Here is a 23,421-nt window from a genome sequence, read left to right on the forward strand (position 1 = left end):
AAAAAAACTGTAAAGTTTGGAAGCTGTGCTGTTCGGTGGCACATTAACTGGGGAGAGAATCTTTCTAGAATCCCATTAAGGCTCTAGAGTCTTGGAAGATCTTGGAAAATTCTAGAGTCTTGGAAGATCCTTGTTTCTTTGTTAAAGGTGGGAGGTCCTCAACCACCCACAGAGCCCACTTGAGGGTATACTCCACGGGGACTGCATGGTGCCGTAACACGCAATGGTGTAAAATACAAGAATGACACTTTGTGAGCACACTCAAGATAGATCAAACACAGAGGAGCTCTTAGCGTGGCGAACGGAGGTTTCAGGATTGGTCTTCTCTTTGCCAGCTGCTTCGGGGCAGGGGCTGGTTACCGCAGAAACAGACGTAAATAGAAGTTAAAACTCCGCACAGAAAATCAGGGAATGAGTCAGCTGCCTCACGGAACACTGTTAGTCATCTGTTCCGGGAAAGCATTGTTCTCATTGTCTTCTCTGACATCACCGCTGCTGGTCAAGAGAGGAGCAGGGTTCTGCAGCTTCTCCACACATCTCCGGGCCTGCAGTCCTGCCCAGAGCCGAGTGTCCTGCAGTCCTGCCCAGAGCCGAGTGTCCTGCAGTCCTGTCCACAGCTGAGTGTCCTGCAGTCCTCCCCAGAGCCGAGTGTCCTGCAGTCCTGGTCAGTGGACTGAGTGTCCTGCAGTCCTGCCCAGAGCTGAGTGTCCTGCAGTCCTGCAGTCCTGGTCAGTGGACTGAGTGTCCTGCAGTCCTGTCAGTGGACTGAGTGTCCTGCAGTCCTGCCCAGAGCCGAGTGTCCTGCAGTCCTGCCCAGAGCTGAGTATCCTGCAGTCCTGGTCAGCGGGCTGAGTGTCCTGCAGTCCTGGTCAGTGGGCTGAGTGTCCTGCAGTCCTGGTCAGAGGGCTGAGTGTCCTGAGGTACTGCCTGGGGCTGAGCTAAATAAAGCAGCTCAGTGTTGGTGAGACACTGCAGTAGATGAAGGACTCCCTTCCTGCAAGGGCTTTGGTTGTTTTCGCAGTCTTTCCTTGCCAAGGAGAGCTTGCCCTCTGTGTTGCAATACTAATAACTGCCCTGCTCCCCTGCCACAGCCCGCTGTCCCCTTGTTATTCGCATTCCGCAGCATGAGGCTAATGTGAACTAATGAACCGAAACAGCATCACTTGCCCTCCGCCTGCCGCCAGTGGAACTCCGCGCAGCTCTGAAAGGCCCGGCACAGCTCCAGACACAACCTGTGGCCGTGGACTGGCCCGGCAGTCCCCACCTCCACAGCGCCAGAGGGACACCACTGGGCAACCACATCCAATTCCGTTTCCATTTCACAGAACGCCTTGCTTCTTTTGTCTCCTGAATCCTGTACTAAACCTTCCGCAACAAAAACGCCAGGAGTCTGGGCCTTGGTGGTGCCTGGCAGACATTTTGCCCTAGAATCTTGGTTCATGACTGGGCGCAGCTCTGTATCCACACATATAAGTGTACAGGCCCAAAAGAAAAGGCGTGAAGTTTTCATCTAAGTACCCGAATGCCTTTTCACTTTCATTTGTCACCTCTGCCTGTGTGAGCAGGGTGACGTCCATTGTGCAGCCCTGCGCCGCTCTGGGGCCGGCGGGCATCGTGCTGGACCCCGGCCCTCCAGGGGAGGGGCCCTGGAGGGGTGGGGCGGAGGGGTTGCCATAACGACGGCCCTCGGACCGATTCCCCCTGCCGACGTCGTGCCCGAGCAGCCGGCCCGTCTGGCGTGGGGCTGACGGTGGGTCTTGCTGCGCAGGACCCCAGATGGAGGCCGGGGCGCTGCGCTACCGGGGAGCCATATGGCCGAGGCAGAGCGGGAGAGAGAGGGAGAGAGAGAGAGGAACCAGAGTGGGGAGAGGAAGAAGAGCTCGCTCGCTCTCTCTGGCACAACCCTGCCCCCGAGAACCAGAAGCCCAGCCGCTTGTTAGGGGAAAAAAAAAAAGCTTCCCCTTGGCAACAGCTTTCCATGAAATTAAAATAATCCACATCCTAACGATACTGGCGGCAGCGTTTTTTCGGAAGCCCTGTTTTGCCTTAAGAACTAATGAAAAAAAAACAACAGAGATCTAAAACAAAAACCAGCAAAGTAACTACACGCAGTATTTAGCTGGCTCTATCAGTTTCCGTAATCCTCTCGATTAACTCTACAGGCCATTGACTTAATGCAGCATCGCCCTGCGCAAGTAATATTACTTTACAACTGCCAGAGACTCACAATGCGGCCTTCTGTAAGAAAACCCCTGCAAGCACTGTCTACACGGAGAGACAGGAGCGCAGACGCGCTGCTTTGGCTGCGTTTAAGTATCTACACCACACTCTTTCTGTGTTTGTGCACTTTTGTAAGTTTCAGAACTCCTAAGTGCCGGCGTGTTTGTTTTAAAAGAGCAGTCTTTCTAGAACGGGAGGAAAACGGAGGGACAGAATATCAGACGACAAAAAACGGGCAGCCCGCTTGTCGACTTCAATTGTGGGATTATCTTTGGCTCCCTGACAGCCGCTACTTCAAACCCCTCTTCCTCACGGGATGCGCTGGCTGCCCACATGAAGGGGCCGAGGTGCCTGCGAGGTGTCAGGCCTGTTTCCTTTCTTCAGTGGCTCGTGGCGGGAGCTGAGGCCTTCGCGAGCTCTCTTCACTGCTATCGATTAGCTCGTGTCTGAGGGTCCCATCAAAGCACTTTGAGCCCCTCAGAAACACAACACAAAGGGAAAAACCAGCCCCGCGATAACAATGAGGGGGAAAAGAAAGATGAAACCAGCTGCCTCTCTTCTGATACAGCGGTCAGTTCCTCTCTTCTTCTTCTTCTTCTGAGGTCCCTAGAAGGTCTGAGTGCTTCAGAACGTTCTCTAGATAGTCTCTGAGCTGCGGCTCATGCAACAATACAATTTTAACCGTTTCGGAACCAGCCGGACTGTACAGTATGTAGCCTGAAACGTTCTACGTCCAGTCCTTAAGTTGCAACAACAGAAGTTTGAACTTTTCCAAACTTGTAAACTATTATTCAGCATAAAATGTGAACTCTGTCCTGTCCCTCATTGGAAATCATAGAAGTTTGGCCTGTTGTAAAACAGTATTTAGATTAAAACACGAACCCAAATCTTTTAACATCCAACGTCAAGTCTAACAACTGATTGCAAAGTCGGCGTATTTCACTTCTTAGTGATTGGCGGAGCCGGATCTCTTATGGCTCCAGCCATGATTGCTCCCGGAAAGGGACACAGCTCGTTATTTTGAAAACACATGTACAGCGTGCGGCCCCATATGCGGCTCTTTGTCTGGCTAGGTTAATAACAGATAAAAAGAAGATGCCCGAGGTGTTGCGCGGTCACATGTTAAAGGTCGGCCGTGCTGCAGTCTAATTGAGGCGCCCCATTAGGAATGAATACCAATGTCTCAGTCAGTCAGAGGGGGTGGGGAGCAGCGAAAGTGGAAGGTCAGGTAGGACTGAGAGGGCTGAGAAATCGCGCCGCAGTGGCCGTAATTACTCTTTTTAGTCTATTAAGTGTTGTTGTTCCATCAAGGCTCAAGGGTATAGGACATGGAGAACATGATAAACTAATGTGTATTTATTACTCCCAAAGGATCAATTTACGCCGCCGTTTTCTGCTCAAGGAGCACAACACATACGCACACATACTGATAAGAAACGAAAAGACAGAGGATTACTTTTCTGTAGCTGACTCTCTAGCTCCTCCACAAAGAAGAGGGCTCTGCTTATTGTCTCCCGCACAGAGGAACAAGACTGCCGCCCTGACGTCCCAGCCACACCCAGCACTAGCTCTGGAACTCTGCAGCCTGCCAGATTCGGGTTCCAGAACTGCGCCGCGATGTCTCTGGGCACTCCCGATGCTGAGCAACGCGGCACTGCTGGCGTAACGACACTGTGATATTTTAAGCTTCTGTTTCACCTTTCCACATCAAGGACCCAGCTTTCATACTATTAAGCCGAACAGTGTGCGCCGCGCACCACTGCTGCCCTTAATTAAGTCCTTCATAACGATGCAATTCTCGGCGATAGCTCTTTCGGATAGAGAAACACACACGTGCGCGCGCAGGCACCTGTGCTCCCCACACAAAAACCACACGCGCAGACTGTGGCACACCAATCATTTGCCACACGCAGGGAGAGACACACGGCGACATGCACTTCTGCACCGGCACGTTACGTTTATTATTATTGGTAATAATGATTAATTATGCAACTGATGTCTTCCCCACCGAGTTCTGGGAAATTGAGCTCAAATAAATAGCAACACTCTAGGTTAGGGGTTGCAAATTCCACGTAGAATGTCTTTCTAACCACAACAGAGCCTAAACAGAGTGCTAATGACCCTAGCAGTTACTGATCCCTACTTACAATGATGTTTAAACCAGGTTACAAATCTCAGGTTGTTTTCAGATCTTAGTGTTTTTTTTCCCAACGATAAAAGGGATGTCAATGAAAGGAAAGCCTTTAAGAGCAGAGACAAGCTGTGAACAGATGAGGCCCTGTCTGCAGCGCTCAGTCAGGGCCGTTGCATTGTGGAACCTGCACAGCGCCTTCCCAGAGGCTCAGGGCACACACCGCTCACAGTTACAGCCCTAACGCTGCTGGCAGGGCGGAAGGAGGGGGACCCCAGAGCGAGAGGTCAGGAGATCCGAGGTCCCGGCCCTCTCCCGGCCGCTCCCTCGCCTAGCCAGGTGGGGGCGCTGTGGGGCACCGCAGACAAGCCGCCAGGGGCCGGAAGATGAGAAATGGGACTGACCTTTGGTAAACGCTCCGGGTCGCCGGGATGTCTGGGGATGACCTTCTGTAACCGCTGGAAACCGTAGTCGATGGTGGGCTCGTTCAGGGCTGCAGGGACACCAGACATGGGCTCACGGTTACAAAATACTTCAAGGCAACAAAACGGCACTGCTGCTGGGGGTGGGCATCGTAATTAGGAACCTCGACAGATCACTGGCATCGACGTTTTCCGTCACTTGTCTTTTAAAACTACGCCACTGAACATTTTCCGGAATGTAACCAGTGTGTGCGTTGAACTGGAGAACTGAAATGTGTGTGCAGGCTGCCAACGTCTACAGAACAGGTCTCTGCTCTCTTGCCTCAGTTGTCCTTAAGTCCTGACCCAGGCCAGACATCACAATATTTTGGTATCTCCGGATGAGGAGGAGTGGACATGGAGGTTTCCTAACCGGAGTATCCCAGTCTGTGTATTCCTGTGCACTCCAAATCCAGACAATCAGGTCAAGCTGTGTGTGTTTTTTTCAACGCCACTGTTTCTAAATGCCACACAAACAGAAACAATTTTGTTTGGTTTCTTAAGCACACGGGACTTAATTACGAGCCAAGGCACTGTTTTATAATGCTGTTAAAATAGTGTAATTGCCAGAAGTAGAAAGTATTTGTAATGGAATTTTTTTTTAAGAAGGTGATGCAGTCTGTACTCTTCCTATGACTGAAAATACAAATGCAAACTTTTGAAGCAGGGATACATTTAAATACATGATCATGCTAATGGAAGTCATTTCATATTCCTATGAAAGTAGATTGCCCTTATTTATAAAAGTAAGAGTAAAATGCAGGTATGATAATCTAGGGATTTGAAAGGACATTTACTTTTAAATTTAGTGCAGCAATTACTCCAATAAACCCTTTATCTTGTCAAATTCCAAATCTAAAAGGCTGTCAGTCATTCATGAAATTGAAATCATGTTTATAACTGCAGAGTGACAGCGGCATACTTTTAATGGAGATAAGAAGGGAAGAAGTGGCCAAGGATCCATTTACCAAGACACATTGTTTTAAAGACTTCGAACAGAGCACTACCGCCTTGCTTAAAAGGCAAATGAAACTGAAGGAAAGTAGTTGTAATGTTTTTTTATCAAGTACAACTACCACATTGTCAGGAGCTTCAGTGATTTCTGAGCACAAATGTTCTCATTTTAATCTCTAAGATGTTATATTTTACCCCGTACCTACAGGAATATTAATCAGATCTAAGCCATCTTGTATTATTATCTGCATCCATAATACGTGAGAAACAAAAAAGTGTATTTTCTATACCACATAAATATATATGCTGCGTTCCCCAAATCAGGTTCTTCCCAAATTATTCTCTGTATTACGACTGTTCCTTTCCAGCACATGCATTTCAGGAGCGCTCTAAAGCAAACCTTTTTTTTTTAAAATAAATAAATCTCCTTTACAGCTCTCTGTGGTCAGAAAGATTAATAGCTTCATTTGCTGAATTAACCTTAGTGAATCTGGCTCGGGGAGAACAAGTCACATATTTAAGAAGGTCAAGAGTAGCAATTGATTACAGTTTTGCAGATGTTTTGCCGGTGGTGTGCAGATACAGTAACTAAAGGCAGAGTAGAAAAAAACCGCCTTGAAAAGCAAACTTTACACACAGACGGGTTAATGCAAAACAGTCACTGAGGGTTGGGACTTGAGGTGTACTCGGCATTCATGCAACCTGCTTTGGTAAGTTTTCTCATGTTTGGTGGAAAAACACTTATCGGGCACTCAAGGCACATTTGCTGTAGTCTGATGAATGACTGATAGCTTTGGGCAGAGCACAAAGATTTAGAATATTACCAAGAAAATTGGGGGGGCACAGCAGTGCAGGGGTTAGCTTTGCAGGTTCGATTCTGGACCTGTGGTGCTGGCGTGCTATCTGTGTAGTATCTGCTATGTACTCCCCATGTTCGCCTTTATTTCCTCCCAAGGTCCAAAGACATGGTGGTCAGTTAACTGGCTTCTAGGAAGACTGGCCCTGGTGTGAGTGTGTGCATGTCTGTGTGTGCCCTGAGACAGACTGGCATCCAGCCCAGGGTATAACCCACTTCGCGCCCGTTGCTTGCTGGGATAGGCTCCAGCTCCCCCATGACCCCAAACTGGAGGAAGCGGTCAGAACACGGATGGATGGAGATGTATTTTAAAAAGACGTGTGCTGCCAAACACTCTTTTCCTCTGTTGGGCTCTTCTAACGGTGGAGGTCCTTTGTTACAGAGCCTGCAGCTTTCTGACACTGAAAAAAAGCTACCCTTGTTTTACACAGATTTCTGTATCTGTGTTTCTCTGTGGTGTTATTCTGTCGCTCCCTTTGGGCACGGATGACAAAGCTTTTCCGGCATTGCTCCAGCCTTCCCTGACTAACATACTTTAATGGAATCGGTGTCGAGGTCACTGAGGGCACGCTTTGCAAGGTGTGCACAAACAGCCCGGGAGAAGTTTCCTGTCTCAGCTCCGAGCTGAGGGGTCACTTTCCCCGAACGCCGTGTCCCAATTAAGTCTCTCAGCTCCTGTTATGTAATTAGTCCAACACGCCTCGTTATCGCCGCGCAGCCATAACAAGCACAATGCATCGTCAGGACCTCCTCCTCGCACGAGGATAAATGTTGCATTCATTTCATTCACGTGCACGTGCAGAGAGTGCGAGAAATTGAAATCATTCCGATCCGCTTTCCAGCACAACTAAAAATGGCCAAATTGATCCCCCCCCCTTAACAAAAATCAACTGGATTTAGTTTTTATCAAAGAGCACTGTCCCTTTTAATGTTACGGGGCCTGCTTTAGTTGAAAAACATCAACAAAAAACATTTAAACTAGTTAAAACACTGTGGATCCTCTAGTCAAATTCAGATCTTTATACAGTACTAAGGAATCACAGGTGTGTTACACTCAGAATTCTACGTGTCAAATCTAGAAAAAGTGCTCAGTTTTGTGGGTCATTTCTATTTTATTTAAAAAAGGAACCAGCTAGCATCACAGGCTTTAAAGCAATTCCTACAACACCAAAGCTCTATGATCATTTTCACTCACACACTATGCAAACACTATTATTATCTGGTAGCAATAAAAGCAAAGCAAATCACACACAGAGAAGCCTCCTGTTCCCCCCCCCTCTCTCTCTCTCTCTTCCTTGCTCTCACACTCTGCAAGTACATCTTTAATTTAACATAATGAATCCCTTTTGTGCCAACAAAGCTTCAATTGTTAATCAAAAGATTGTCTGATGTGACTGTGAGAGGAATTTGTTTCCTCAAGTCTCACAGCCAAGTGCAGCTGAATGATCGACACTTAATATAAGCAATTAAAAGAACTTGTTTAAATATCATATGGAACTTGTAGCTCCGGGGTGTTGTACAGCAAGCGCGATTGAGGGGATGGCGTCCGACAGCCACAGAAGTAATTGAATTAGGCACGTCTTAACATTATTATTTAAAGAAAAATAAATAAACTGTAGATTTGGGTGTCAGCGCGGAGACACCGGGGAGAGTAGAGGAATGGCAGTAATATTAATCTCCTCGCTCTTTCCTCGCTCACTCTCCTCTTGGTGGGCTAAGACTCGGCTGTTCTCTGCGTAGGGTTTTATTAAATGAAGGTACTGTGTCAGACAATGCACGCTGTTTTTCTGCAAATGACATAGGTGAACGGTAATTACTGGCAAATCGTTCCACTTGCAGCTTCCGTTTCCACTTGCCTGGAAGAAATTCCTACAAGGTTTCGCTGGAGGAACAAAGAAGTCATTAGAACTTTTTTTTTTTCCTAGTGTTTGCCTTGGCAGTGCTCCGTTTTTTCCCCTCTAAATAAGACGAGATCTTTCTGTGATCCAGGCGACAGATTATGGAGATTTGTAACGGCTGTACTTGACAATCTTTATTCTGTCCTGTTGTGATTAAAACAGTCTCCCCTGTATTGATGACATCTGTTTCCTTGGCACGTCTTTGGAGGAAAGTATTTTTTTTAGCTCAATTTAACTTGCTTTCAAACATCAAAACACCGGTGCTAATAGCGTGTGTTCACCTACTACGCTAAAATTTGCCAGGAGACCATCATTAATTCTCTGCTTATACACCAACAGTACCCGACGTCTGTTCAGCAGAATCCAGTCAGGCAAGGCAGAAAAACTATTCAATAATAAAAACAATACAGTTTCCACTAGTGACGAAGAGAGCTGCTTCGTCCACTTGTAGTTACCAGAATTCTTTAACAAGGGCGAAAAAAATATCCCTGGCTGTAAGTACTAAAAAGATACGTAGTGTTTGTTTGGTCACAAGTCAACACCACCTAGGTGAACATACTTCAACTCAAGATTATAGATAATGATCACAAAGAATGCTTGGCTTCAACAATATGGCTGGATAGCTGGTTTCACATTCCCACCACTCTTTGTGTAAAGAAGTGCCTTCTTTTCTTGTTTTTAAATGCCCTGCCGAGTAGTTTCCACCAGTGCCCTCTGGTTCGTGTTTCACTGTTGGTTCTGGAGAAGTCGCCAGGGTTCACTTTGTCAGTGTCTCTGAGGATTCTGAATGCAAGAATCAGGTCTCCTCACAGTCTCGTCTCTTAAAGACTAAACAGACTCAGGTCCTTCAGCCAGTCAGAGCGGGACATGCCTTTGGGACCAGTAAGTAAAACATTACACAGACTTCGACGTTCTCTCAGCTCGGGCCCTTCCTTCTCTTGTTTCTTCTGTCTCCAAGGACTGGAAGTTAAGTGAGAGAAGGGAAAAAAAAACAATTCTCCTCCGAGAGAAAACATGCGTTAAGCGGTTGCGCAATTGTTAATTGTCCTCAGAGAATTTTTGAAGAAATAGACATCTACTTCGTCGGCAATCTGTGTGCGTTTTTTTTTTCCTTCTTCTTACAGCTTTCCTTCTGCTGCCCTCCAGGGCCCCCGGCCTGGGCCGTATCCTGGAGGCATGAACAGAACTTGCTGTTCAAACGGACATCTGATCGGCTCCCCCCCCCCAGACGGGCTCGACTTCAGTAATCTATATGGGCCAATCGGGCCTCAGATGGCACTGTGTGGCGCTGGTGCGTGGCACTCCTGACACAGCTCCACTCAGGAGGTTTGTTCTCCACAGCCCCGAGTCCCCACCCATTTAGTTTTCTTGAACGCCAGAACGTGAGGCTCACAAAAACAGGAGCTCTGCTCAGCCCCTGTCCCTGTATTCACTTGCTAGTAGCTTGAAGGTCCCAGAATCTCACCCAGACGGTTTTGAATGATTCTAGAAGCACAGACTTCAACACACTGGCCTGGCAGCCTGTAGGTCTTTGAGAAAGAAAAGGCTCCTGGTTTTAGTCTGGAACACACATCCTCTTAACTCCCCGTGTCCTGGTAACCTGTATCCCTGGCTCACCGCTGAGCTGGAATTCATCCATTTCAGATGACTTTTAGTGATGCTCTAGGGTATCGAATTCTTGCCCGAATTCACAGCTTCCTTTTGTGCTCAAGACTAAAGGTGTTCAGCTCCTTTAGCCTGTGACAAGAGCAGGATCCAATCTGATTGCTCTTCTTTGACCTCTCCCCAGGTTTGACCCCTGAGGAGGCCAAAAGTGCAAACGCTCCACTACAAACACTGCGCAGTTTGAGCACAGTCTTCCTTTCAGCTGTAAACGTACCGCTACATATCCAAGCACTGCATCTGCTGTCTTCTTGTTTCCGTGCATGGTCCAGATGCAGAAATCGGTCAGCAAGCACAGGCACCTAATTCCTTTTCATGGGATATTCTCCACATAAACATGTCTGTCTTTTGAGGTGGATGAGATAGGATTCCTTTTTAGAATGGGAGATTTTTAACTTTACATCGCCTTTACAAGCATGCACGCACCCTAAACTGATGCACACTGGGGATCAGGAGGGCAAAGACACGTCCAGATTGGCTACCCCCAACACCCCCCCCCCCCCAGCGCTGCAGAGCTCTTTCTGCGTGCCCTGCCACTGCAGTCATGTGTGTCTGTGCTGTGGTTAGCACATTACAACAACAGAGCTGTTGTTCTGCAGTAAGCACCTGTAATAATGACATCAAAAACGGTATAACAGGCAGCTTGATAAATACATGACTCCCAGCCCTCACAGCCCAGCGAGCACTGTGACACCGCACCTATATCATCTCGTTTGTCTGGGAATGAGGCGAGGAGAGGCGGCTGCCAGGAACAGGCAGGCGATAAACTGCATTGATTTAACACATCTTGTTTTCAATCATGCTCGGATTTTCCAAGCAAGCGTTTTTTGCCCGCGCTCCTCGGGCTCGCGGCTTAGTTTCTGTTGAGCCAACTGCGTCTCGGCTGCGAGGTGAAAAGGTTGCATAGTACGCGAGACATGGTTTTCAAGAACACTGCGACGCTTGTAGAGAGGTGTGTATGTGGTGGTGGTGGTGGTGGTTGTTGCGGGGGGGGCAGATACTGTTTTAGACAAATACTGTCAGCTAAGATCACACTCTGCATCTCAACAGCAGAACCGCCTCAAAATATTCCCGGCAGATCGCAAGCACTGCTGTGTCACTTGTGCAAGAAAAGTGCCAGTCTTCACCCAGCATGTGACCCTACTCCTTGGCACTGAGAAAGTCTCGGCTCAGAGCAAGGAGCAAGCACACTTTACACTGTCAGCCTTGATCTCTGCCTGCTAAAGTGTACTTGTTCCAACGGCCTAAATTCTATGTTTTATTTCACCCGTTGATCATTAATTCTCCCGTTCCTTTGTTTTTGATCATTAATTTTCCAGGCACAAAATCTGGTGCCCGTCCAATCTAAATCTCACACCTCGGCGTTCCGTTACTTCTGCAGCCCCGAGCGGCAGCGCAATTAAACCACCGTGACTTATTTAAAGTAAAAATTTCTTTGCGACTGCCATCTCGGAGAACCAGAATGGGAGCAAAAGGCACCGACGCCCCTCCTCGTCCCTCTCTCCCCTCACACTCCACCTCCTCAAAACACGTACATACACACAGAGAGAGAGAGAGAGAGAGAGCTAAGAAAAACAAGTCAGATTGTGACACAGGCAAATGTACCCTGAGGCTCACAATATATCATATTTAAATAGCCTTCCTGTAATTACGGACAAAGCAGGAGAGCCGCTGGTCCATAACTCTTTGAAGGCCTGGGCCTGCAGGATAATGAGCCGGGTGACAGGGTGGCCCTGTGTAAGCAGCCCGTTAATGTGCTGATATAGAGATGGATTGCTCCAGTCAGTGTGTAAACACTGGGCCGCTCTTGCAGATGTCAGGATCTGTTTACTCCCCTTATTGCTATCGATTTTTAGATTCCGCACAATCTTTTCACCAGCCGAGCAGATAATATATACTTACTGGGGAGAGCAGGAGGAGGGAAGTTTTTAACTCGGGCTAGAGGGACTTTTTTGTCGTTGCCGTTCGGCGTGATGGGTCTCACCACTGTACGAACCCAACAGAGCAAGCACAGTCTCACTCAGGCAGAATGCCCTTTCCTCCAGTAACTTAAACCTCTTTGACTTGGACTCGGGCTCCTGTTTTGAAAAGAACTGTTCCCTTTTTCTGTTGCTGGGCTTAGCCCAATTCACAGAAAGGACGCACTTTGCTCAGGGTGCGCTATTATACACTGTTTATAGAAACAGTAATCAGGAATGCATTCTCCAACGCATGGCCTTTCTTCCACAAGATGGCACAGGGAAATAGCCTTTTTTTTCGAAGTGCCGGTTTCGTCTTCCACAAACGTCTGCTGTTAGAAGCGTCTGCCAAGGCTCCTGAGCAGGGGAGGCGCAGGATCCCAACTGCGGCTGGAGAAAGGTCTGCAGGAGGAAAGTAAAGGCCCATCGCGAGCACGACCGCCAGGCTGCTGCGCCGTGCTGTCAGCCTGGGAGTACGACCGAGTTCCTGGGGCCCCCGAACGCGGAGAACGGGCCGTGGAAATCCGCCGGTCGGCCCATGACACGCGCGGCGGGACGCGGAAGGCCACGGGACGGGAGCTGACCCCCGTCGTCAGCAGCCAGAGCGCGTCCTCGCCGACGCCCTGAGCACCGGGACATCGCGGCCTCCTCGCCTCACAACGACACCTCGGTTACCGGGTGGCCATTCTCACCCAGCACGTGCGTCACCTGCATCAGACCCGATTTCTCTTCGTGTCTCCTCTCCGTTTTCAAAGATAATGTAATAGGGCACACGAACCACTAACTAAACCCAGAAAGTGAGTTTGAATCATTGATGTATTACACTGACTATTACGGCTGCTCGACATCTCGGGGATAGGTGTCACCAACGGGGTCAGAACGCCAAAGGAAGACTCATAATAGTTTCATTTGTTTGCGGTTCTAAGAAAAAAAGTGAACCGACTTAAAAAAGAAAAAAAAACTCTGCCCTCGTGCTCTTTTTTTGACATTCTGCAATGCAAAGAATCACCCCCTTCTTGTGTAATTTGATTTCTGAATAAGAGAGCAAAACGAAACTAATTTCCATGTGGGCAAGTGTATACAGATAAAAATATACGTATTTTTAAACTGGCCGAAAAAAAATAGGGAAGTGAAATTTCTGCTGTGCACCCCCTTCAACAACTCTGCTTCGACTTTCTTCAAATGTGGAACTACTTAAACCGCAGGAGGGGTATTTATAGTCAACCAGAATTTGTTTTTTTAACTGTTTTATTATTGTCTTCTCTCATTAATTTCAAATCGGGGAACTTAAGTGAAAAATGTGGTTTATGGGTCTCTCCGGGCTTCCATTAATGGTTTTCAGACCAAAATAGCCGGAAAAACTATTCCGGAGGGTAAAGGACAGATTCTCACAGCACCATCCACACAATTTTAACACACAACTTCACTGTCGGCAGACCTGCTCAGTAATTAGTTAATCCAAGGATCTCATCCACCCATTTCTTGAAAGAAGCCAAGGTTCTGGCTTCAACAACATGATTGTGTGTCCTGTTCCACACACCCACCACCCTTTGGGGAAAGAGGCACCTCCTGAATTTAAACGTGCTTCACAGTCGTTTCCATTATTTGTCCTCTGGTTTCCCTGTTTGTTCCGAAGAAGGGTTGACTGTGCCGATGTCTCTGAGGAACCAGTTCCCTGGTATTCCTCTCTGTTCAAGTCTAAAGGGTTTGTTTCCTCCATCCTGTCAGTGCTGAGCACTCCCTTTTCTTATAACTTCAGAAGACATGCTTTTCTAATAACCTGTAACTATCCGGTGACAATTAACTTTACAACTCCAGTCTTATCTTCTAGATGTGAAAAGTCTGGCGGTTTCTTTTTCCACATTCATATATTATCCATATATCTATAGGTGCCTTAACCCATGAAACACCCTCTGTAGGCCGAAGCCAGAACTCTGAACTTTCCTCAGTCAATTCTGGGTTGACCTAAGGTCAGTGTTCTTAAGAATCCAGGGTGGAACCCTAAAGCACTGGGAGGAATTCTAGCTGGGGTTCTAGAGTGTTGCCTGTGTCCTTGGTTTTGTGTTCTGAAGAATCTACAGAACACCAACATGACTTTTAATGATGACACACATCACTCCCTCCAAAGGATATTTTTAAGGTGTTGTATAACTGCACACTTTACATAGTGCGTTAGTACTCTACTGTCACAATACACTTGGACGTAATACTTCTTCAAAGATTCTTTGCCTTATTTGCTAATTACCATAGTGAGCCATGATCCTCTGAGGGTGATACTCGGCGCATCTAGACTTAGTACAACAAAAACACGAAGAGCACTACAGAAAGGCCACGTACAGTTCACAGTATTCGATTTCATGCTGTCTCCTTTTTCTGTGCAAGCATAGGCTTTGTTAGGAAAGGCGTAGAAAAAGGGAGTGTTTGCAACACTCAGTAACATGCATATGATGTACCTTCAGGAAACAAAAAAAAACAATTTGATTGCTGAATCACACAAACTAATGCACCCCAGTTCCGGAATTCTGGCCTGCCCCCCTTAATTTTTCAGCTCAAACAGGGAAAGATGGAAGTCCTTGTTCATGGGGTTTCACTGTGTGCTTAAGGCTGGTGCCAGAGACGCAAGCGTGTTCACAACCAAATCCAGCCTAAGCTTAAGAAACCTCGCAGCTCAAATCTAAATAAATACAAAGAGAAATCCACATGCCTTCCCCCCTCTTTCCTCTGTAGAAACGACTGTTTGAAGGATTCCTTACAATCACACGGATCAATGCTCATTGAAATTTCATGAAGCCAGCATCCTCGATGGTTCATATTTCACAATAATGACCGGGGAGAGGGGATTCTGGACTGGGGGTGGGGTAGTAGTTGTCTGTGCACAGGGCAGAGGGATCGGGGGGGTCAGCATAATTCTGAGCTCAATTGCGATAATAAAAAACCCAACTCCGACAGAAGGCAAAACTGAACCATGAAAGACAGCGCAAACAGCTGACAAGCTCTACAACAAAGGCGACACAGTGTACTGCCTGCCAATAACCTTGATTCACACAGGGCACCTTCAGAGAGGCATAAGAGGCAGTCGCAGTCGCAAAACTGCCCCCAAAAATACGGTTCCCGTGTGAACTTTGATTAAGAACCGAAACAAAAACACCTTTGCACTATCTGGGTTCGAGAGCGTGCGGAGCTGTCTACCTCCCGACTGGCTGAAGACTCACTGCGACGCGATCTGCGGGGCTCTCTCCGCTACACGGTTTTAACTTTTTTTCCCCCCCATGTTGGAGCAGCACGCCTGGGGGATGATCCGGGTCCTGCGTTTGCCGTTTTTAGCTGCCTGCGCCGGTGAAAGGGCTCGACTGCGACTGTGCAGCCGCACTCCCAGAGAGCTGAATGGTGTGCCTTGTAATTGGTTTTGAGTCTAGTAGTTTAACAAGCACTTCTGGGGCTTTTGTAAAGAGCCGATAATATCAGCAGAGTAATGAGCGCAGGAATGTAGCGCTTGCAGCTCTTCTCCTTCCCGTTTTTCCCCGCCCGTCTCGCTCAGGTGTGATCTCATACGCGGGCGCCGCGAATCAATACCATCAGCAGCAGGCCGCTCGATAGCCCTGAATTATTGCTTCATTTTTCTCCTTATTATAGATGAGTCCTGTTATTTTTTCCAGCCCTCCCCCCTCCACCTCTGCGGGGATCAATACCTTACAATCTTATTTTTATCCATTTTTCCATAAACCCCGTGATTGCGTTTATTTGGAAAATCCGACAAGCTAAATAAGACATTGCTCGCGCATAAAAAAATTGATACAGATATAAAACGGATGGCTTGTTTCGGTTTTGACTGTCCTCTGGTTCTTCTGCCTATACATGTGTATACGACCCTGAATGCATGTACATGCATACTAAGAGACCCTCCACACACAGAAGTATGCACATTAATTGGAAGGTATATGTAACTGAATAACTGTATCAGGTGAAACATATAACAGTCCATCCAGCCATTACCAGAATGCCATTTCTTACCATTAAGCATGGCAGCAAACAGAGGCTACAACACAGATGGGATGTCCGTTCACTGTAGGGCAGACAGGCACATGGGAGCAATTTAGAAATCATCAACTAACCCAGCCAGCACACCTTCCGCAGGTCGGGAGGAAAGTAAAACATTCGGAGAAAACCCACACAGACACAGGGATGCCATGCAAGCTCCACACAGATCCTAGACGTCAAACTCTGGGTGCCAAAACTGTGAGTCTGTGTACCATGCACCTGTGGTTACAAAATCTAAAAAGAAAATAAACTTTATTTGGGTGTTGACAATGACAAGTGGATTCAAATCTAAATTTCCTTCCCAGGCACTGTGAGAATATGCACTATGAGAATCAGGCGAAGATGACTGACGTGGTTTTACTCAACACAATCTTATCTGATGGGCGAATCAAATCTGAAATCGAAAAATCTAACTCGTAGATCTCTTTCAATGGCTGCATCTGTGCCTTATTCTTTGTGCGGACCTCAGTGGGTCACGAAACAAGCACTACATGTTTCAGAACAGGTGTCCTGAAACATCTAACTTAATCCATTAATTAGGGAGCCCTCATAACTGCTGTTGTTACTGTATTGTCTGACACAGACATACGATTCAGCTGCCAAGAGACTCTTACGACAGTACGCCTTGAGATTTGCAGGAGATTTGCAGGACTTCTAGAATAAAAAAACAAACACTAATTTAATGTTTTTTATCTGTATGTTTTACCTGCAAAGGCATTAGGATTTTTTCTCACACCTCCCCCGGAGGCACCTCTGATCACATTGGCATGACTTACCAGTTCCTGTCAATTTCTAGACTTCTCAACACAAAATGACAAAACTGCCACACCTCATTCTGGAAGAATCTGTCCAGCACAACGCACCACGTGGCAAAGTGAGTATTTTCCAAAAAGGGAAACAAGTTTTTGTTATGAACGTTGTTTCAGGCTGTTGTTTGTTATTTTTGTGAACGTTCACCTCTCCCAATTCTCCTGTCAGTAATCAGAAAAAGTCAGGCAATGAAGGCCACCAAACAGTTTAGCAGGAGGTTGACTCAAAACAGGAGGAAGGAAAGGGGTGAGTGATTATGTCACAGCACCCGCAGAACCTGAATATTCACTGGCAATGTCCTTTTCCACTCTGAGGTTTCAGCTAGCGTGCCTTAAGAATCAGAATAAAAAAAGACAGTACAGAAATGGTTACAGTGTTGCAGACCGCTGGGCTTCTCTAATCCTTTCCAGCACAGACACTCTTCAACAGTGAACAGTATTTCATAAATACTTAATCAGGGCGCAGACATAAGCGAAAATACCTATAATTTGATCCAACAGAGTCTTTTAATATTGGCTGCAGCCCTGTATCACTAAGAGGAGAAGGCTGAATTCAGAACAGGGACAAATTGACTACTGAACTCGGGAGCCCATTTATCACGGCCTCCAATCTCTTGGAACCACAAAGGTCTTTAAGGCTTTCATTGGCAGATCGCATTATAACTCTGGTTCATGTAAAATATGTCAGGACAGTGAGTCTAATAAATGATGTGAGCAGCCATCCACTGCAGGTAATCCACGACCAAACTTGGAAATGCGGCAGCAGACCGAGAGAGTGAAAATAAATGCGTCAAAGACGGACGCGGACCTGCCAAATATCTGTGCAGCCTTGGATGTCTTATTATCAGCACACTGGCATGTGGGTTATATACTGTCCCAAGAGCAGCTTACTTAATTGCCTGGGATGATAAGCCCCTAATTGAGCCGGGCCTTGCTTCACTAATGGCGCGGTGCTGCAAGGAGGGGCAGGGAGCAGAATGTGGGTCACATACTGTAGAAACGCCTCTCCTCTTCCCATCCGCTTGCTTGTTTAGGGGGACTGCACTATACGTTTCCTAGAAGCCCACTACAAGCCATCACTGTTACATCAAGACTCAGACTCAAACACAAAAATCACCTTTTTTTATGCCCATTTTTACAGCCGGGCATTTTGGGGTGACGTCCCTTGGTAAGGCTGACAAAGCTGTGCCCCTTCTGGGATTTAAACCTGCAGCAATCCAGTTCCGAGCCCAGAGGCCTGACTGCTCTTCATCACTACTGATGAGGCTATTACCACAGCACAACCAGCACAACACAGTCACAACCATTACTACCTAACAGCTACTGTCAAGTGAGACACACTAGCTACAGCTTCACCACAACTTCAGTCCACGAGTATTAACTTACTTTTAGCGAAGTAAAGTGTTAGCTCTGCTTTAAGGATCTCCTTTCATTTGATTTGCCACAACAAATGTGTGCAGTAATTCAAAGTTGCTCCAATTGTACTGTGCATATGTGCTACAGAAAACAACTGATATCTGAAAGACACTGAAAACGGAAGAACCGAAAGACGGAATTGTAGCTCCTATTTATTTTGTTTGCTCAAAGTCCCGGCTTACTTAATGACAAATATTGTAACGTTCACCCAATAAGAGCATCTGTACGGCCAGCAAACCGTCTTTAGCAGATCACTCCGAGTCACATTTAATTGGTGTTGCAGCCTTTGGGATCTTTTACTTCTGTAACAGGATCTTAATGAAAGTCCGGCCCCCTGAGCAGGAAGTCAGAATACTTTTTTTGCCACATTCTTTAGATCCAGGAAGCCTCTTGGAAGACCGAGGATGGCATCTGTATATCAGTAATCAGTAACACAGCCCAGAGAAGTTGGCCCTGGTGTGAGTATGTGTTCCCTGCAATGGACCAATGTCCTCTCAGGGGGTATCCCCTCTCAGGGGGTATCCTATCTTGCACCCATTGCTTACTGGGATACTCTTTGATGTCCCCCGTGAATATGTACTGGATGAAGTGGTTAGAAAATGGATGGACTATTTAGAAAGGGGCTCAACCTAGCAGTGCACTGCAGAAATTCTACTCAGTACGATGAACAAAACCCATTAATTAATTACTAACTTGGGTGGGTGGTTTCACCTGAAGAGAAATCCAGAGTATTTTACTGGATCAGCGACGCTGCAGTACCTAGCTCAAGAGAACAGCCGCTGGGATTCGAACCCACAACCTTGAAGGGGTGAGTCCAGAGCATGTCACAGGAAAATAACGGTACCAGCGCATTGTATTTATCACCCTCATTTAAAAGGATGCTGTTTGCTTGACTGTTAATTCGGTTGTACTGGATCAGGCTTGCCCTCAGCTTTTGTTAAGGGAAACTTCACAAAGAGAGAAGAAATAATGTGCTCACATTCCTCGGCACTGGTTATTACTGCAGCTCCGGTAATATCATTACCATTTAGAAATATAAGAAATGATCAATTCTTGAGATCAAAGATAATGGGCGACAGTTTCGCAGGAGGACAGTGAGGTCAGGAGGAAACAGGAGCAGCAGAGGCACTCTCCTGATTTATAATACAGTAAGTTAACTAAAGAGGGACTGAAAGGACGGAATAAAATCGACAGACAGATGACGAGGAGAACGAAAGGGAGTTCTTCCTCTTAACTAGCCTTTTTCTTCTGTTCATTCTGACCAGACCCGCCTCCGCCTCTCTGCTCTCCTTCCCAGTGGCCAGCTGATGTGTGCCAGGCTGTGTCGTGATCCGAAGCGCTCACCCTGGCGCTGGATTGATTTAATTGGGTTTCGGAGCCATTGTATGTTTTTAACAGCAGTTGCTGAGCTGCGCCAGCTGCCCTCGCCTAATGCCACTGCCAGCTGCCACGGACTACTGCCAATTGTCTTTGATTAGAGCTCACTGGCAACTGGACCCTGAAAGATGCCAACTGGAGCTGGAGCCGGCAGAGAACAGTGTGGCACGGACTCCCGCACCCACGTCTCCATGGCTAAGCGGATCCCAGCGGACCCCGGTGCCACCAGGACCGGGCGAGGGAAGGCAATGGCCGTATCCTGACCCGCCCGCCGACCGCCAGCACGCACAAACAGGAAACCCGCGGACTCGCGGGGGAAAAGGAAGTGGGGAGAAAGCCGTTCCGAGGAGCGCGAGTTCGAACGGCGCCCGTAGGGGTACGGGGAATGGGGTCAAGCTAATGTGCGGAAAAGGCCACCATCTGCCACCTGTTCCAACGGGCTCTCCATCGCGCAGTCTACTGGTCCCTACCGGTCCAGCCATGTGGCCGCGGAGTGGCCGATACCCGCCGCCAAATCCCCACAATAAACCAAAAAGACCGCGCTGCTCCTGCCAGACCAGCAGGCTCGGGCTGGGCCAGCCCGTCGGACTCCAGGCCTGCTTGCCGTCTGCAGGGATTAACTTGCAGGAGGAGGACCCCGGCTTGCAAACACACACGCTCGCAGACAAAAGCAAACGAACAAAAGCGGATGGAAGGAGTCGGTATTCCAGCCATCAGCTGGAGACGTTGCAGCCCGGGCAGTTGCAGAGCTGGTATTTCTACGGTGTGAAAGGGATCACTAAACCACTCTCGTGGCTGAGCCATATGTCAGCAGTTTTTTTTTTCTCTTTTTCCTGCCTCCTTAGGTTTTTTTTTACGAGAGAGAAAAACCCTTAAAGGTGAAAGCGACCTCAGAAATGTATTTCATTAATTTCTTATCAATCTGTCTCCCTCGGCGTGGGGAAGGCTCTGTTTTCCAGGGGAAGGCTGACACACATGGTGAGCAAGTCGCGCTCTGACCTAGAGGGAGAACGTGACCTTGACTCTGGTGAGGTAAGCGCCGCCAGGATTAGGTTTCGTAATTCACATGTTGAAGAAATTGCCAAAAGAGCATGTCAAAGGTCACCTCCCCCTGCTTCGGAAAGCACTTAGCGGCCAGACGAAGCCATTTCCAGCCCAGGTAGCCTGGAGGGAGCTTTCTCCAAATGATGATTAAAAATAATTTCTTCGTAATGAGACCTGACCACCAAAATGCTTGCCAATTAAAAGAGTTTAGGAAGGTGGGGGGGGGTTAGATTATAACTGGGGTAACAGGACACTTTGTCAAGCAGGCCTAACCCGCGTTTAGAAACAAAAACAGAAAAAGAGCTTTAAAGCCTCTACAGAAATGGGACTTCCGAGTGTCTGACGAATAAAAGACAAAACGGAGAAAGGCCTTTGTGGATAATGAGCTGGTATTCAGCGAGACAGCATGTTTTTTGTACACACAACCTCATAAAAAGAAACTCCTCACGGTTCTATAGAGGCATATCACAGAAAAAGCAAAGTGAAGTGAAGCACAGTGTTTTCGCTGTAAAAAACAAAACAAAATAAAGCACAGAGCAGCGTTGCCACCTTGCAGCCTGGAGTGGTTTATCATTGTAACTAGGACTTAAACTAGTTATCCCAACATGGTAGGGCTGGGCAGGCCGGATATCCAGGCCTGCTTTCCATCTGACAGGATTATCTTTCAGGACAAGGGTTGATCGCATGGCACTGTTATGAAGGGGAGGAGTGTTAATCTTGGTGATTTCAGTCTGGTCTTGTACAGTCTGTCCTCCCTGCTCCCCTTAATTCAGAAAGTGTGGCAAAGGACAGCGTGGTACAACCATGGAGAATCAGCAAAAACACAGTGCTCTTGCACTTATAATAAATATATATAACACATATACAGTAAATATATGTGCCGTGAAACAGATCTCTCTGCCTTTCCATACCAGACTGAGCTGGGGCTATACAGTTGTAGGGTCAAAAGTGGGATGCTTTTCACGCTAAACAATTAGTATTTGTAAATTATAGTCACTGAGATGCAAACAAGATGCAAACAAGATATCACTGCTCTAGAATAAGTCTTGAAAACAAAGACTAGATACTTAAAGCTTAGATCCCAAGCTTGCAGGAACGTACTACACCATTCAGGGCTCATGTTCAAAGCATTCAACGTTTTCAAAGACATCGACAAAGAATCATGAACCAGAGGGCACACATGGAAACAACAGAAAAGTGCACTTATAACTGAGATCAGGAGGCACGTGTTTACACAAACAGTGGTGGGAGTGTGGAACAATCTATCACAGGTAACACCCGAGCTTCCTTAAAAAATCAGCTGGATGAGATCAATCACAGAACAGCAATCAAACAGCTCTTCACAGAACCCCATGTTCTTATGTTCAGTACCAGGCCTGTTTACCCAGCTCCACACCTGAGGAGGGGTTTGTGGGGCATTTGACAAGCAGGATAATCCCAGAAGACCCACCCCGTCCCCCACCCCTGATTAGCACTGTACAATTTGTTTATCCGCGTCAAAACCTTGAAAAGTAAACCATCTACATCTAATATCGGCTATTATTAAACACTCGTTGTTTCCCGGAGTCCGGAGCTGCCAGGAAAAACGTGGGAATTGCTACAGAACACAGCTTTTATTCCGCTTTCTTTCTTGGCTCTCATTTCTCTGTTTTGTCGTCCTCTTGGAAAAAAAAAAGCTCAGGCTCATTACAGAGCTTCTTAAATTGGTGTGGGATTTCTTCGGCTCAGTGTGAGACCTTGGTGAAATGGTTTGCAGCTACTTTCCTCCATTATGTAGAAATGAACTTATTACAAACAAATTCTTCCTCCAGGGCTGTTCTTCAGATTTTCTATTAGGTGAAACAAAGTTGTGAGCCCAAAGCGGACCCGATCCCCACCCTATCTTTGGTTTGCCAAGCGGGTGTGTGTCTAGGCCTGTGTGTGTGCGTGTGTGTGTTAATTGCTGTATATACATGTATCTGGGTGTATGTGACTGTGTTTGCGCTGTGCTTTTTGGAGGGAGATCCAAATTTCTTTTGTAATAGCTTCAAGATGGTGGCCTTCCAGGCAGTGTTTTTTTTTTTCCCTGGTTAAATGGTGACCCTATTTTCAAGCATTAGAAGTTACAATCGTCAATCTAATTGAGCCAATTCTGCTCTAATCCTGAACCAATATTTGCATCCATTTGGCTTCCCTGTCCCCTTACTCTCGTCACAAGCTGTAAAGACGGAGTCCCGGAAGTATACTTGACTCATTCTGATTTATGCATTTCTCAGCTGCAGTTCCTCCCGTCAGTGTTCAGCAAATTGTCTTTACTTCTCTGCCATCCATCCATCCATCTGCCTGCTTGTTTCGTTGGGAATAAGAACGGCAAACGGAACAGAACTTCTCCTTTGCAGATATCCAGTAGAGGTACATTTCCCGGGAAACAATGTTTCTCCCGCGCTTCCTTTCTAGATCGGCCCTGTCCGACTGAAGGCTTCTTACAGCCACCCCAGCAACGCCCCCCATGGCTGCACAGTGCAGGCCACTTCTACCTACAGCACCTGGCCAGGGATGTGGGAGCTGACTACAGCAGCACTACACACAGGCAGGGCCAGGACCAGGGACTTTGACCT

General features: G+C 47.1%; 1 protein-coding gene across 3 annotated transcripts in view; it reads right to left on the bottom strand.

Moving 5' to 3' along the window:
• Nucleotides 1–23,421, bottom strand: part of ebf1a (EBF transcription factor 1a) — a 194,491-nt gene that overhangs the window by 31,549 nt on the left and 139,521 nt on the right. For all 3 annotated transcript variants that reach the window (XM_088604121.1, XM_088604122.1, XM_088604120.1), the window contains exon 11: nt 4,756–4,844. In XM_088604121.1, the coding sequence (XP_088460247.1) occupies nt 4,756–4,844 (89 nt within the window). The remainder of the gene's footprint in view (nt 1–4,755; nt 4,845–23,421) is intronic.

Source organism: Lepisosteus platostomus, chromosome 13 (genome assembly GCF_059453375.1).
Source record: "Lepisosteus platostomus isolate fLepPlt1 chromosome 13, fLepPlt1.hap1, whole genome shotgun sequence".
In the NCBI taxonomy this organism is placed as follows: domain Eukaryota; kingdom Metazoa; phylum Chordata; class Actinopteri; order Semionotiformes; family Lepisosteidae; genus Lepisosteus; species Lepisosteus platostomus.